The sequence below is a fragment of the Dermochelys coriacea genome, chromosome 1 (assembly GCF_009764565.3).
Source record: "Dermochelys coriacea isolate rDerCor1 chromosome 1, rDerCor1.pri.v4, whole genome shotgun sequence".
Lineage (NCBI taxonomy): Eukaryota > Metazoa > Chordata > Testudines > Dermochelyidae > Dermochelys > Dermochelys coriacea.
In genome coordinates this window covers 306,412,541-306,426,675 of record NC_050068.2, presented here as the reverse complement: position 1 = coordinate 306,426,675, position 14,135 = coordinate 306,412,541, and the positions used below count along the sequence as shown (strand labels likewise).

Genomic DNA, 14,135 nt, shown 5'->3' with positions numbered 1-14,135 from the left:
AATGCAGAAATTAACAAGTCAGATCACTGTGATCACTTGTTGGTAACAAAACTTTAATAGAATATGAAAGACTGGAAGTGTTTAGGTGCCAAGTGTAGTATGTGATACTTACTGGGCTGCTCCTTCCCTAAGAAGATTATCATTATTAAGCAGCAACCGAACATCTGAAAGAAAATATTTAAGTCTTAAAACTATTTTCAAGATGTTAGAAGAATACTTATTTTAATTAGTCCACAAAATAATTGTAATTTACATAGTATCAAATGTAACTTATTCCCCAAGAAAATGGGGGGGGCAAAAGGAGGGGAGTAGGTAACAAACCTGTTAAATAACAGATACTTCACCATCATGAATGCACAGTAATTGGATGCAAGACAGATGACTAAAATGGATTCTCCCAGCAAGTAGGTAAGCAGATATAAGTAGGGCCCTACCAAAGTCACAGCCACGAAAAACACGTCACGGACCATGAAATCTGGTCTTGTGTGTGCTTTTACCCTTTATTATACAGATTTCATGGGGGGGGGGGGGGGGGAGGAAGACCAGCATTTCTTAAATTGGGGGTCCTGATGCAAGAGGGAATTTCAGGAGGGTCACAAGGTTATCTTGTGGGGTGGAGGTCACTGTATTGCCACCCTTACTTCTGCACTGCCTTTAGAGCTCGGTGGCCAGAGAGCGGCAGCTGTTGCTGGTCGGGTGCCCAGCTCTGGAGGCAGTAGCGCAGAAGTAAGGTTGGCAATACCATGGCATGCCATCCTTACTTCTGAGCTATTGGCGGTGGTTCTGCTTTCAGAGCTGGGCTCCCGGCCAGCAGCTGCTGCTTTCCAGCTGCCCAGCTCTGAAGGCAGCACTGCCACCAGCAGCAGCACAGAAGTAAGGGAACAGTACGGCAACCCCCACTACAATAACCTTGCAACTCCTCCACAACTCCTTTTTTGGGTCAGGACTCCTACAGTTACACCACCATGAAATTTCGCAGATTTAAAGAGCTGAAATTATTAAATTTATGATTTTTAAAATCCTGTGACCGTGAAATTGACCAAAATAGACCGTGAATTTGGTAGGCCCGCTAGATATAAACCTATAGAAGAGGCATGATCAACAATCTAGGAAACTGTGCTGGATTAGCCACAAGAGCTGTGTAATGGCTCCACTTGTCTACAGACAAGCGTTCAAAGATTACTAAAGATCATCGTACAGCAGCCTAGCCATAGACAAAGTACAGTTTTTGACAGTGGTGATTAGTGTTGCATACATAGTTAATTTTAATTTATTGTATTTTCCCTGCCCCTGTTCCAATCTCCTAGACGACTTTGCTAACCTGAACATATATTTCAATCTAGATTTCAAATTCGCAGGTGGATCAGAAACTGAACTGCAACCGACTTCTTACATTCTTAAATATTAAGAATTATTTTGAGACAAAGACAATCCACCCTCCTATGCCAGTAAAATCCTAACCTGATAAATCACCACTTTGTAGATGCTTTCATGTGAAATATCTATATGCAAAGTTAATCACAATACTGTTCAGTATAGAATACATTAAAATGTAAAAGGCTGGTTATAGGGTTAAAATTGAAAATAAAACCTAATATATGCTCCCACCTGCAAATTTGAAATTCAGAGTTTAATTTAAAAGAACAAGTTAAAATATTTCCTTATCTGAATGACTAATGTTACTATTATGCACCTAACCCTTAATATTCTTTCCTCTCACCCAAATATTGATAAGAATATATTCAAGGACCAAAATGATCAGATTATCAGAAACTGATTCCTAGAATAGAAGATGGAATCTTTGTGTACTTAAAAAAATTAACAATTTTATTTAACAGACTTTGGAATTTGTTTTTCCACTGTACATAAAAACTTTGGTTGGTGTATAGTGTCTGAAGGAGAGCCCTCTCAACCATGGCTCAAAGCAGGGTTTTTCTATAAACATTAGCAAATTCATGAGGCTTGTGGGAAGGAGAAGGTAAAATGTGGGAGATTTATCCACATGGAAAACCCCAAGTTTTATAGCTAAAAAAGTAAGTTTAACTTTTTAAATGACAACGGCGGCCGCTTGTTCCTGTCCCCTGTTCCTTTCATTACTCTTCTATGTCTCCATCTTTATGTCCCATCCATACCTCCCACCTATACCATCATGTATAACTGTCCTTTCAATGTCTCCCTTCTACCCTCCTCTGTGCCCTACCCTCAATATCATACTCTCTCAGCTCTTGCCCTATTCCATACTCCAACACACCTCTCAATACACCCTCCTCCACACACAGCCTTTTAGGCTGTCCCCTTATGTACTCCCCGCCTCCTTCCTCTATATCCCCAACATCTCCTGTACCCTATCACCATACCTTGGGCACTCATGCCTCAGAGCCATCTCATCCAAAATAGAGGAATACAGCTCAATATCACTCCTCCATGCTCCCCACCCCCACCCATTTCAGCTTCCCCAACCCTAAAACTATTGATTCAGTACATTTCCCTTTGATCTCACAGCCTCCCACTCCATACCTTCCCCCCTGCAGCTTATCCCCACAACAGCAGTATTAATGAAGTCTAAAAAAATATCAGCACAAGGTCAGTTTAACATTTATTCATAAACATTTTCACTTTAAACACTGCATTTTATATACTTAAACCCAACCAGCTCTTAAAACCTCCCCCACCTGCCTCCAACTAACCACACTCAATATACAACAAGGTATTTTTCAGCAAGGTCAAAAAAACCTGGAGTGTCTAGCCTAGGTACATATCAAAGCATGAGCAGTTAACTGAAGTATCCTTCTTTTCATCAGATCAAACACTATTAGCAGTTGTCAGTATTGCAGAATTGGCAATGGTGGCAAAGCAAGGTCTCATCCTCACAAAGCAGTGACTGAAGATGAAATGAGCATGAAATGGCAGAGAAGGCTGAAAAAACAAAAACAATGAACACCTAATCTCCAATAGCTTATTTAAAGTTATTAAATACACACACACACACACACACACACACACACACACACACACACACACACATACACAGAGACACAATATCTGAAATGCATTAGCAAGTCAGATCCAGAGCAGGGAAGCACAAAGATACTCACCATTGAACACTTCATTAAATTCCCCAGGAGGAGCATGAATGATGAACTTTGCTGCTATGTGCACCTTAAATAAAATACAAAGTATATTCTTATATAACTATACATCAAAGGAAATGTAAAAATATGTAAATATCAAGTCTTCCAAAACTCAGTGTCCATCCAGGCAAAACAAATCAATCAGTTCTACTTTGTATGGTTTTAATGTCTAAAATATAAAGTCCTCCAAATCCCACTGTTCAATACAATCCACATTCCCAAAACTATTTTTGTCTCTGAACATACCAGGAACAGGGACTAGGAGTTGTTTCTAAGCATAGGGGACAACATGGAGGGAGGCTATCATATGCAACACAGAGGAGGAGAGAAGGGATACAATAAGTAACAAGACCCAAGTTGTAGAGCTTGCAATTCATAATATAATTTGCAATCACTGTAATGTCCCTTTGTAATGGCAAGGCAGGGGAAATAGCTCTCTCTCTAATAGAATCAGGCCTCTACACTGGAAGCTGTCTATGGAAAGGACTGTCTTTTGTCTGTACAAAACCTAACAGAGAGGGGTATTTGTTCCATTTTATAGTATTAAACTGAAGTGGAAGTTTCGTACTTCTTTCTTTAATTACCAAAATTTCAGATTTTTTTCTAGGAAGAAGCTTCAGACTTAAAGCTCATCTATGCCAAAACAGACAAAAACAAGATCTCATTAACATCATTACTGTGAAACCACCACAAACTCAAAACAGAAAATTGTGCCCGTGCTATGTGCGCTATAGAGTACTGCTTTCCAATATACTGAATTTTCACAAACCAAGGAAGCTGAAATGCTTCAGACTATATTCCATCAGGGTTTGCAGATCCAAGTCAATAGGCCTGATCCTTGCAGGTCACTTTATATTATATTATATTATATTATATTATATTATATTATATTATATTATATATTTAGATTTTTTGGTGAAGATCCCATCTGAACACAAGCTTAGGAGCTTACAGCTGTGTCTATACTACAGACTTCTACCAGTTATTGACAGCTGTATAAGAGGTATAATCTAAAGCAGTGGTTCTCAAACTGTGGGTCAGACCCCAAAGTGCGTCGCGAGTTCATTTTAATGGGGTTGCCAGGCTGGCGTTAGACTTGCTGGGGCCCAGGGCAGAAAGCCGAAGCCCAAGTCTTGCCATGAGGGGCTGAAGCCGAAGCCTTTGTTCCCACGGGGCTTGGGCTTCAGTCCCACACTCTGGGCTTGCGTTTTTTGCCCTGGGCCCCAGTGAGTCTAATGCCAGCTTTGCCAAAGCCTACGCCCCACCACCTGGGGCTAAAGCCCAAGTCTAAGCCTGAGCAGCTTAGCAGTTCATGGAGCCCCCTGTGGCATAGGGTCATGTAGTAATTTTTGTTGTTAGAGGAGGATGGGGAGTGGGGTAACAGCGCAATGAAGTTTGAGAACCGCTGATTTAGAGCCCTGCAGTGGGACTGGAATCCTGCAGGATCTGCTCCCATAGTAGCAGAAAAATGTACTTTGTTGCAGGTGGGATTGGGTGGGCAAAAAAACAAACAAACAAACAAGCAAACAAACAAAAACACTAAAAAACAGACTGCAGAAATTTGTGGGAAAACATTAAATCTCTCACCAATTTGTCAAGAATAGAATTTCAGCAATGTACAGCAAATTTTCCTTTGTTTTTTAAAGGTTTTAATATAAAGGTTTTAATACTTAAATTGAAGCAAGGGTAGAAAGAGATTTGATGTCTACTATAACATAAGTTAAAGTATTTTTTTTACATGGTTTACGCAAGATTTGTTTTATTCTTTTAGTGGCAAAAATTGTCTGAATTCTGTTTATATATTTTATACAATATATATTAACTGACTGGGTTTTTAGTAGCATGGGGAAAATCTGTCTCTCTTGTGGGATCTAAAGTTTTTTGCAGGTAGGAACAGGATAAAAATGCAAGAAACAATGTAGGAGTGAGTGGTAGTGAGTATTGTGGGACAGGAGAGGGATTAAAAAAAAAAAAAAAGTCCTGCACAGGACTCTAGTGTGATTCCTGACACAACTGTGAGAACAGAAGCCCCTAGTATATGTGCAGTTATACGGGCATATCTGTTATATTTGTGCCGGTGGTTTTATTGCACTGGTATAAAGCACCGTTTTGCCAGTATAGTATACTGATATTCTTTCATCAGTAAAGCACTTCTAATTTCAATATAGCCAAGCTCCTATTTTTCAAAAATTTGGATTGTATAGATGTGAAAAAATGTCAAAATAACTTAGTTCATTGAAAGTGTAAGCTTGTTAACACTGAAGCAATTTTGTTTTGATATGACGAGTTGATTCTACTAAGAGCATTTATTTAAAAATAAAAATAGTGTTGGCTCCTGATGCTACAAAGCACATTAGTCCCATTTACAGCAATGGAACTATTCAAAATTACAAACCTGCTTAAAGGGTCTGATCCTGCAAACACTTTTTAGGCCACTTCACCCCAATCTGTACACATACTGCAATTTCTTAGTTTTTAAAAATATGACAGTCTTCACACAAAACAAAGCTGACATCGAGCGGCTCAACTGATGATTTATGCTGTTTTAGCCATTTATTAAGAGCAGCTGCACTAATTCAATCCCTGTCCCCAATCCACTAATCCAGCACAAGGCCAACTCTTCAAGGATCTGACATTCTCTCACACTTGTGTCCAGGATTAATCTCTCACAAACAATGGTATGAAATATAACATACAGATTGCCAATCCTTGAAAAAGCTGAGTTGTTTCATAGCATTAAAGAAAACACTGATTTATTCAAAAGCCTAGTGAAAGTTTATGTTTACCTGGAAGTGGCTTTTTAAAATAACTTAATGCTTTGTACTATTTTAAGCCTAAAGTTAGCAAGATGTATGCTATAACATGGATAATACTTTCTAGTTTCAATTTTTCATTACCAGAATAATGGATTCTATAGTTTGTCAAAGGTCAATAAACAGGTACATTAGTTATTTTGTCACTGAAAAGAACTAGTTTTATCATTACTAAAGAGAAATTTTCAGTACTAATTATACCTTGTTCCCAGAATTGAATGGTCCTTTTTATTCTTTCCAGGACAGATGATGCTCCCTTATTTGGTGCAAGGGTTTTACCAGAAAACTAGTCAGTATTCCTCAGTATCAAATTTTTTGTTTTGTTTAGTACAGAAAGTCTTAGAAAAAGTCTGAAAATAGGCTATCAAACCTTCCATAACAGCCACCCATTCAAGAACAGAATAATTTTATAAATAGGTATTTAAGAAAAATATACCAAACCATTAACTTATTGTAATATCTTAGTAAACTAAGTATTTACTAAGCATAAAAATTTCCAACAGATAGGGGTTTTTTGTTTAAAATAAATTCTTATTTTGGTATCTTCAGTCCATGTTCACTGACTGAAGTCAACTGGGACTTTTCTATTGATTTTACATTGAAAGCATTCAGATTAGTAGGCTGATGGTAGTGGTACTAAAAATTTTTTATGATAGATATCAAGAAGGACCTGCCCTTTTAACAATTTTCCTAGCACAGATCCCACTGGAAGATATAAATTAGAACAGTAAGAGAGTAAGTATAGCCATTTAAACACATTTTTGAACGACTTTACCAAAAAAGTCTAAAGGAAAGGATACAAATACACTAAGAGGCACAACTAATTATGCTTTGCTTTGATTCTTTTCTATTTGTATGATGCAAATCAGTATAAATTACAAACTCAAATGTTGACTTTTTACAACTTAGTTGGAGTTAAATATTTATGGTTACACAAAATTATGTTTGATTATTCTAGACAACAAAGTAAAATAAAGTTTAAAGACATCATTTAAAATTAAAAGGAGTGCTTGTAGCACCTTAGAGACTAACAAATTTATTTGAGCATAAGCTTCCGTGAACTACAGTTCACTTCATCGGATGCATACAGTGGAAAACACAGTAAGGGGGATTTTATTTCCGATGAAGTGAGCTGTAGCTCACGGAAGTTTATGCTCAAATAAATTTGTTAGTCTCTAAGGTGCCACAAAAGTACTCCTTTTCTTTTTGCAGATACAGACTAACACGGCTGCTACTCTGAAACCTGTCATTTAAAATTAGTTTCACATTTACAGTAGAAGTTCTATAATTCAGAAGAGATTGGTTATTTAACAGTTTAACAAGAAAAGACTGGTTAAGAGTTGGCTCAGAATTTCTTAAATTTATTACAAATACTTTCAGAAGAGTGAAAGACAAACTCAGAACAAATGCACATTTTAAAAAAAAAAACTTGCAACTCAAACTCTGATTGTTTCAAAAGGAAAACATTTCTTTCAGTCCTACTTTGCATAAAATTGTCTAGATAGCAAATTCTTATTTTTTTAGAATTTTTTTTTAAATTCTGTAATTAAAGTTAAGGATATTAAGATTACCCGTGTGTCTTCATTTTTAAAAATATCTCATGTTTAAAAACTCAGAATTCTTTGGCTTTTGAAACAATCATATAGTTTGTATATGAATTAATGTTATACAAAAGTTAGGCAAAATTATGGTAAGAGACAGCAATCACCCGTATAAATTCACAGAAGAAAGCTGTTTATCAGAAACAGATCTTGCAGGTTTTACCATAAGTGTATTTTCAACGACACAGTAATGCTTTTAAGTTAAATCAAAAATTTATTCAGGCTAACCTAAATATACTTTGCGAAACATATCTCCACCACCACCCCCATCCCCTGGGGATCACCTGCCACCTGCACAGCCAGGCTGGGAGGAGCTGACATGGAGCCTTCCCAATCAGGGCATGGCAGGAGTCAGTCCCTGGAGAGAGGTGCTGGATTAGGGAAAAATTGGGACACAGTGGGGTGGGGTCCATCCCTGGAGCAAGAGGTCAGGGTGGGAAAATCAGGGCACAGCAAGGTGTGTGGGGGGATCTGTCCCTGGAGCAAAGGGCTGGAATGGGGAAATCGGGGCACAGCAAGATGGGGGGGTCCATCCCTGGAGTCAGGGGCCAGGGAAATCAGGGCATAGCAGGACTGGGGGGGACGGGACAGAAATGTTAACCTCCCCCGCCCCCGGCGGCACCAGTACCTGCTTTGCAGCCCTGTCCAGTAGCCAGCCAGTTCTGTCCAGCAGGCTTGGGGATGGGAAAAGCGATAGCTGCTAAACAGAGCAGCTCCTCCAGGTTCCAGGACCAGCTGCTGCTGCTCTTTCAGCCCCTTGGTGGCAGAGAACTGCAAGTAACTGGACTTTATCTATGCTAACTGGATGCTGCCCGTTTTCCCTGTTCGACTGACATTCCAGTCAAAATCTGGACATCTGGCAACCCAATCCCTAACCCCCGATTGCCCTCCCACCCAGCCCAGAGACTAAGGTGACTATTTCCCTAAACTAAAAACGGGATGCACAGGGCTGGCCCGAGCCATCTGGCGTTGCCGCCCACACCCTGCCCCAAAGTTCCTCCATGCCCCCAAATTGAGCCAAATAGCAGAGCTGGGGCAGAAGAATGAGTATGGGCTGGGATCTGGGCAGAAAAGCAGGTTGTGAACTTTTGAGCTCGGAGACAGGAGGTGAAGCCGTTGGACTATGATCCTGCTAGTGCTGCGATGTCCCTTTGGTACCTAGGATAGCATAGATGGGGGTGGAGTTCTGGGGACGGCTTGGGGGCAGGAAACTCCAGGGACCGCCACATGGCTCTAGCTCAGCAGCGATACATGGCAGTAGCTACTGGGGTGAGGGGCCACAAATGAAAGGTTCTTGGGGGGAGGTCATATGCCCCCCTGATTTCGCAGGACTCCCTAAAGCAAGGAGGCAGCACTCCCCATGGCAGAAGCACTCTCCATGCATCCATGCAGCACGGGGAGGGAGGGAGGAAGCAGTGGGGCAGCTGGCTGAGCTCCTCCACCCCCAACACGGGGCTGCTTTGCTTTTCCTTCTGCTGTATCATGCATTGCCTCTCACTTGTAGATGGTCTGCAAAGCAGGCCTGAACTGAAATTTTAGAACTGAAATATATACAGCATTCAAACTGAAACTTGATGGAGTACATATATTAAATATCAAGAATTTCAAAGAAGTTTGACTTCTGTATACTTGAGATGTTTGTTTATTACAAACTAGCTGAAGGCTCTTTTCACCCAGAGTTGATTGTCATAAAAAAAAAACCCACTAGATTTCACTATCGACAAATTCCATTTCATACTAGCAATAAGCCAGCAGTTCAAAGACTGGTATTAGCTATCTTAGGTCTTGTCTACACTACAAAGTTAGGTCAACACAAGGCAGCTTATGGAAATGCCTACCCTTAAATTTTGCTCCCGATGACACAACTTCCCCGCTATGTCGACTTAACTCCACCTCCACAAGCAGCATAAAGTCAAGGTAGTTAGTGTAGCAGAAAGAAAGCCTAAGATATAATGCCTTGTATCAGAGGACTGGTGTGAGGCCTAAGCTAAAGTAGTGGTCAAAACTTTGCTAATATAAAGCAAAAATCAGACTGTGAGCTAGAAGCAGGCCCTACTCACAAAAACTGGCAAAAACAGAGCTAATATTGCAAAAACACACATTCCTAAGAGGTGCTAGGCACAGAGCATTCACACAAACACATTCCAAAAGGGTGGTACCAAAAACACCTCAATATCAACACATTCCCTAAAGATGATAAACACGTAAACCATCCTTAAAATAAGGTCAGAAGGACAGTGTAATAAATAAAAATATACAAGATAATGTGTGGCAACTGGTTACGTCAGAGGGTGTCTACTAACTACATTAGAGGGACAGCAAGTAACCTGTTTGTATTAATGTATAAAAAGATATCTCAAAGGGAGTGTCTTTGGCTGGCCTAAGGGATAATGGAAAGTCCCGCCATTAATTGAGCTAGTCCATTGCAACGGGCATACATGTGTTAGTGTACCTGTAACCATTGAGCCAGGACATTAGGACTGTGCTTCATTGACAATAAATCTGACCAAGTGCCTTTGCTATGAACCGAGTCTGTGGATTTATTGGGCAGTTCGATCGGAGCCTGCTGTACAGGCTATCTGGCCAACATCAGTACAGCATGCAAAAAGTATGCAGACAAACACCTAACAGTTAGATCAACATAGTGTCGATGTAGACACTGCATTGGTTATGTCGACTGTTACTGGCTTTCAGGAGCAGTCCCCTTGCCCTACACTGACAGTACAATCAATACAAGCACTCCCGGTGAGGATGCGCACCACTGACACAAGGAGCAAAGTGTAGACACACACAAGCGATGTAATTACTGTGGTGGCTTTATGCCAACTAAGTTAGGTCAACTTAATTTTGTAATATAGATGACATTAGAAATGCTGTTTTCAGACTTATGTCTTCGCTCCACCCACCAACTGTCCTCTGAAGGCATGCTGTTAATCAACCAGAAATGCACTGGCTGAGCCCAAGGCTCTATTTCCTCTTCAACTACTTATACAGAATTTTTTTTTTTTTTTTAATATAAGATGAGATGCTCCAAACCACTACTCTTCCTGTCTCTGGCCACACTGGAAACTGACACTGGTTGAAAGACCAGACCGTCTGCAATTTACATGCCCATATATGGTAGTGAGTAAGTGCAAGCAAAAATGCTATTACCAGCAGCTCTGAGAAAGTCAAACTACAGTACCAAATATAAAATACATTACTCCTGTTAATCAACTAACATTCAGCTTAAAAAAAAAAGGCAACAAATCTTAAAAACAGAACTTGTTTATAGAAAATATAAAAGATTTCAGAAAAAACTATTTGGCTTAAGTCTCTACATTATCTGGTATTCTGACAATGCCTTCCACAAGAGTTACAGATGAAAGAGACAGTAGTGCATAAGATGATGCTATGAAGTTTAAGCAAATATGTTTTGATATAGTCCCATATGTCGTTAACCTCTGACCCTTGTGCCTGGATTCCTTCCTTTGTCACTCACATATTTCCAGTTACATTGGGAGCTATTTGGGGCAGGAAACCATTCTTTCCTCTGTGTGTGCACAACATCCAGCACAGCAGGCTTTGGGCACTACCATAATACAAATCAATAAGCTATATGTTATATATATAAAATATAGCTTACATATCAAGCAAGCCTCATTTTCTTCTAAAATGAGAAATAGGTTTGAAGTTTTGTGATTAAAAAGGTTACTCAAGTTTGCTTCATAGAACTATTACGACAGTAGAAAAAAGCTAAACAACAGTGTTTGTCACAAATGTAAAAATGTTTTGCTATGACTTCAGAACCCTGCCTTTAAATGGAATTTTCTTTTAAGGCTGTACTTAATTAAAAGCTGTAGCTTTCGGTTTCTAAACAAGCCCAAACTTGGCCAAACGTTGCCAGTGAAATATCCTGAAAGGTCACACTGAATGTTACACAAAAACCAGTTAGGTTTCCACTCTAGAAAGCCATAGAAGAGATCATCAGTAATTGTTGGAAGATCAATATTTTGTTTCCACTTTTACAGCAACTTTCATTGAATGATTTCAAAGCATTTTACAAAGCTTTAACTTTCAACACCTCTCTAAAGGAGATACAGTATATACTGGCTCAATATCAGGGTCCTTCCTTCCATTTAGCTACATGGGAAAAGCAGGATGGACATGACCCCCTAGTGGGAAGAGGGAGGGTAACCCCCGGTTGAGAACACATAGGTTAAACAGAAGCAGATCATATTCAGCAAGGTAATCATGGGATTTTATTTTCCAATAAGAACTAGAGCAGAAGAGTTTGGTTCATAACGATCATGCCTTTTGCTAAACTGTACATGCTACTTATTGGTAATCCTTCCTCACACAAACCAGAAATCATAAAATCATAGAATATCAGGGATGGAAGGGACCTCAGGAGCTCATCTAGTCCAACCCCCTGCTCAAAGCAGGACCAATCCCTAACTAAATCATCCCTTCAATGACCTGTCACTGAAGGCTTCGTGTAGAGTTCATATTAAGCCAGAGGAGAGAAGCATTTAGAGCAATCCAGCACTCTTAAGTATTTGGCAAGAACAGAAGCACATTTAGCATTTTTGCCTCCTTAAGCTTAAACAAGCTATTCAAAGACTCATGTACAAGAGGACCAGCCACTGTCAAGTACCCATCCCTTCACATAAATAGTGAAGAGGCATGCACGGGTAGGTTTATCTTTAATAAAGTTCACAATCGTTACAGCCTCATCAAGTCCCATTGTTATCCTCTTTGCCACCAACGCTTCTCAGTAAACTGAACAATGTGTCCAAATGGCTTAGCTGCAGATTAAGTTCTAGTCACAGGCTACTGCGTTTTCCTGTCATAGCTTGCCATTCATTAATGCAAACGATCAACACAGCTAAACCAATCCAAACCAAACATTCCCCCCTCATAGCATGCCCCGTTAGTGGATCAAAAAACAGGAAGTCATGCATGGATCGGAAGTCATGCATGGATCCTACCCACTCATACCAGAGTAATGCTGTGCAGAAGACATCTGTAGTTTCATCCAGTGTATGAAGAAGAGCACTGGCTCACCTGAACTCTTCTTGAAAGCTGTTCAGAATTAGTTGGCCAGTTTTCAATGGAGAAGGGGATTGCTTTGACTTGACTGGCAGCAGCAGATCCCAATTTAACACTGACATTTGGGGAAAATGCTGATTGCAACCTATTAGGCCGACAGCTTGTGTTATTTGCAGTGATGCACGGAGAACTTTCGTGTTTACACTACATACGAGTCTTGATTTTGTAAACTCATAAGGTTTTGCTTGAATAATTCAATGGGCTTTGTTTGTAAGCCCATTGAATCATCATCATCAGTAGCTCTGCTTCTTCATTTTAACAGCTATAGGCACATGCCAGAATCCTTCACCAACTGCTGCAACAAATCCTTTCAGAGACAGTAACTAAGAAGCATATTGATGTATGTTTTGGGCCAAACCCGCCAGAGAGGCTACAAGCAGTAACTCCACAGAAGGAAGAAAGGCTAAGCAACAGAGTGGTCGTGACTGCTATGCTCCCTGGCTCAATGGAACATAGCAGGAAGCATGTACTGCAAGGAAGAAAACTAGAGAGGTCCCACTAGGGCAAAGAGACAAAAACAGCAAAATGCAAATCCTCGGGGGGGGGGGGGGAGGAGAAGACAGACACCTCCCCTCCACATTGAATTCTATGGCATACTGGAAAAGTTGCCAGATTTTATGGCCACAGAATAACTGCTCACAAGGCCTCAGCTGAGAGGAATGGAGCAAGTCACACATTGTTTTATGCTGTCTTCACATATAGGGTATGTCTATACCTGCAGAGTTACCGCACCGGCTGTTACAGCACCGCTCAGAATGCGCTGAAAGGAAACTGCTGTTGTGTGTTCGTTCACACTATCAGCTGCCTGAGCAACAGTGTGTTCACACTTGCGGCACTTACAGTGGTATTCGGAGAGGTTCACTCTGAGCAGCTATCCCAGAGAGCATCTCTTTCTCTTCTGCCGCTAAGAGTTATGGGAAGGCAGAGGGGATTGCGGGGCATCCTGAGTCTTGTCCCAATGCCCCATAATGCATTGCTTTGCATCCCAGCAATCCCTGTGCTTCTGTCCGCATTTGGCACCATCTTTCAACGGATTGTGTAGTGCGCAATCTGCCTCTTCGGTCTGCAGGAATGGATCCTGCACCATTGACAAATATGCTGCTCGCTCTCACTAAGACATAACGAGTGGCAGTGGAGTTATTCCTTAAACTACAAAGGCAAGAGGTGTTCAACACTGATCTCACCACGTGTAGTAGCTACAACACGAGATTGCTTGGGTCATTCACAGAGGTGCTGACCATAGCGGAACACTGCTTTTGGGCTTGGGAAACAAGCTCTGAGTGGTAGGATCACATCATCATGCACGTTTGGGAGCAGTGGCTGCAGAACTTTCGGATGAGAAAAGCCACATTCATGAGACTGTGTGATGAGCTTCCCCCAGCTCTGCAGTGCAAGGGCACGAGAATGACAGCTGTCTTGCCGTTGGAGAAGAGAGTGGCAATTGCATTGTGGAAGCTGGCTACTCCAGATTGCTACTGATCGGTCGCTAACCAGTTTGG

At 40.6% G+C, this 14,135-nt stretch overlaps 1 protein-coding gene across 1 annotated transcript in view; it reads right to left on the bottom strand.

The window, feature by feature from the left end:
- CAPZA2 (capping actin protein of muscle Z-line subunit alpha 2) overlaps positions 1-14,135 on the bottom strand; it is a 44,991-nt gene that overhangs the window by 16,758 nt on the left and 14,098 nt on the right. Inside the window, exons 2-3 of the mRNA XM_038421294.2 lie at positions 3,096-3,159; positions 113-164 (exon numbers count right to left, since the gene is read on the bottom strand). Of these exons, the coding sequence (XP_038277222.1) occupies positions 113-164; positions 3,096-3,159 (116 nt within the window). The remainder of the gene's footprint in view (positions 1-112; positions 165-3,095; positions 3,160-14,135) is intronic.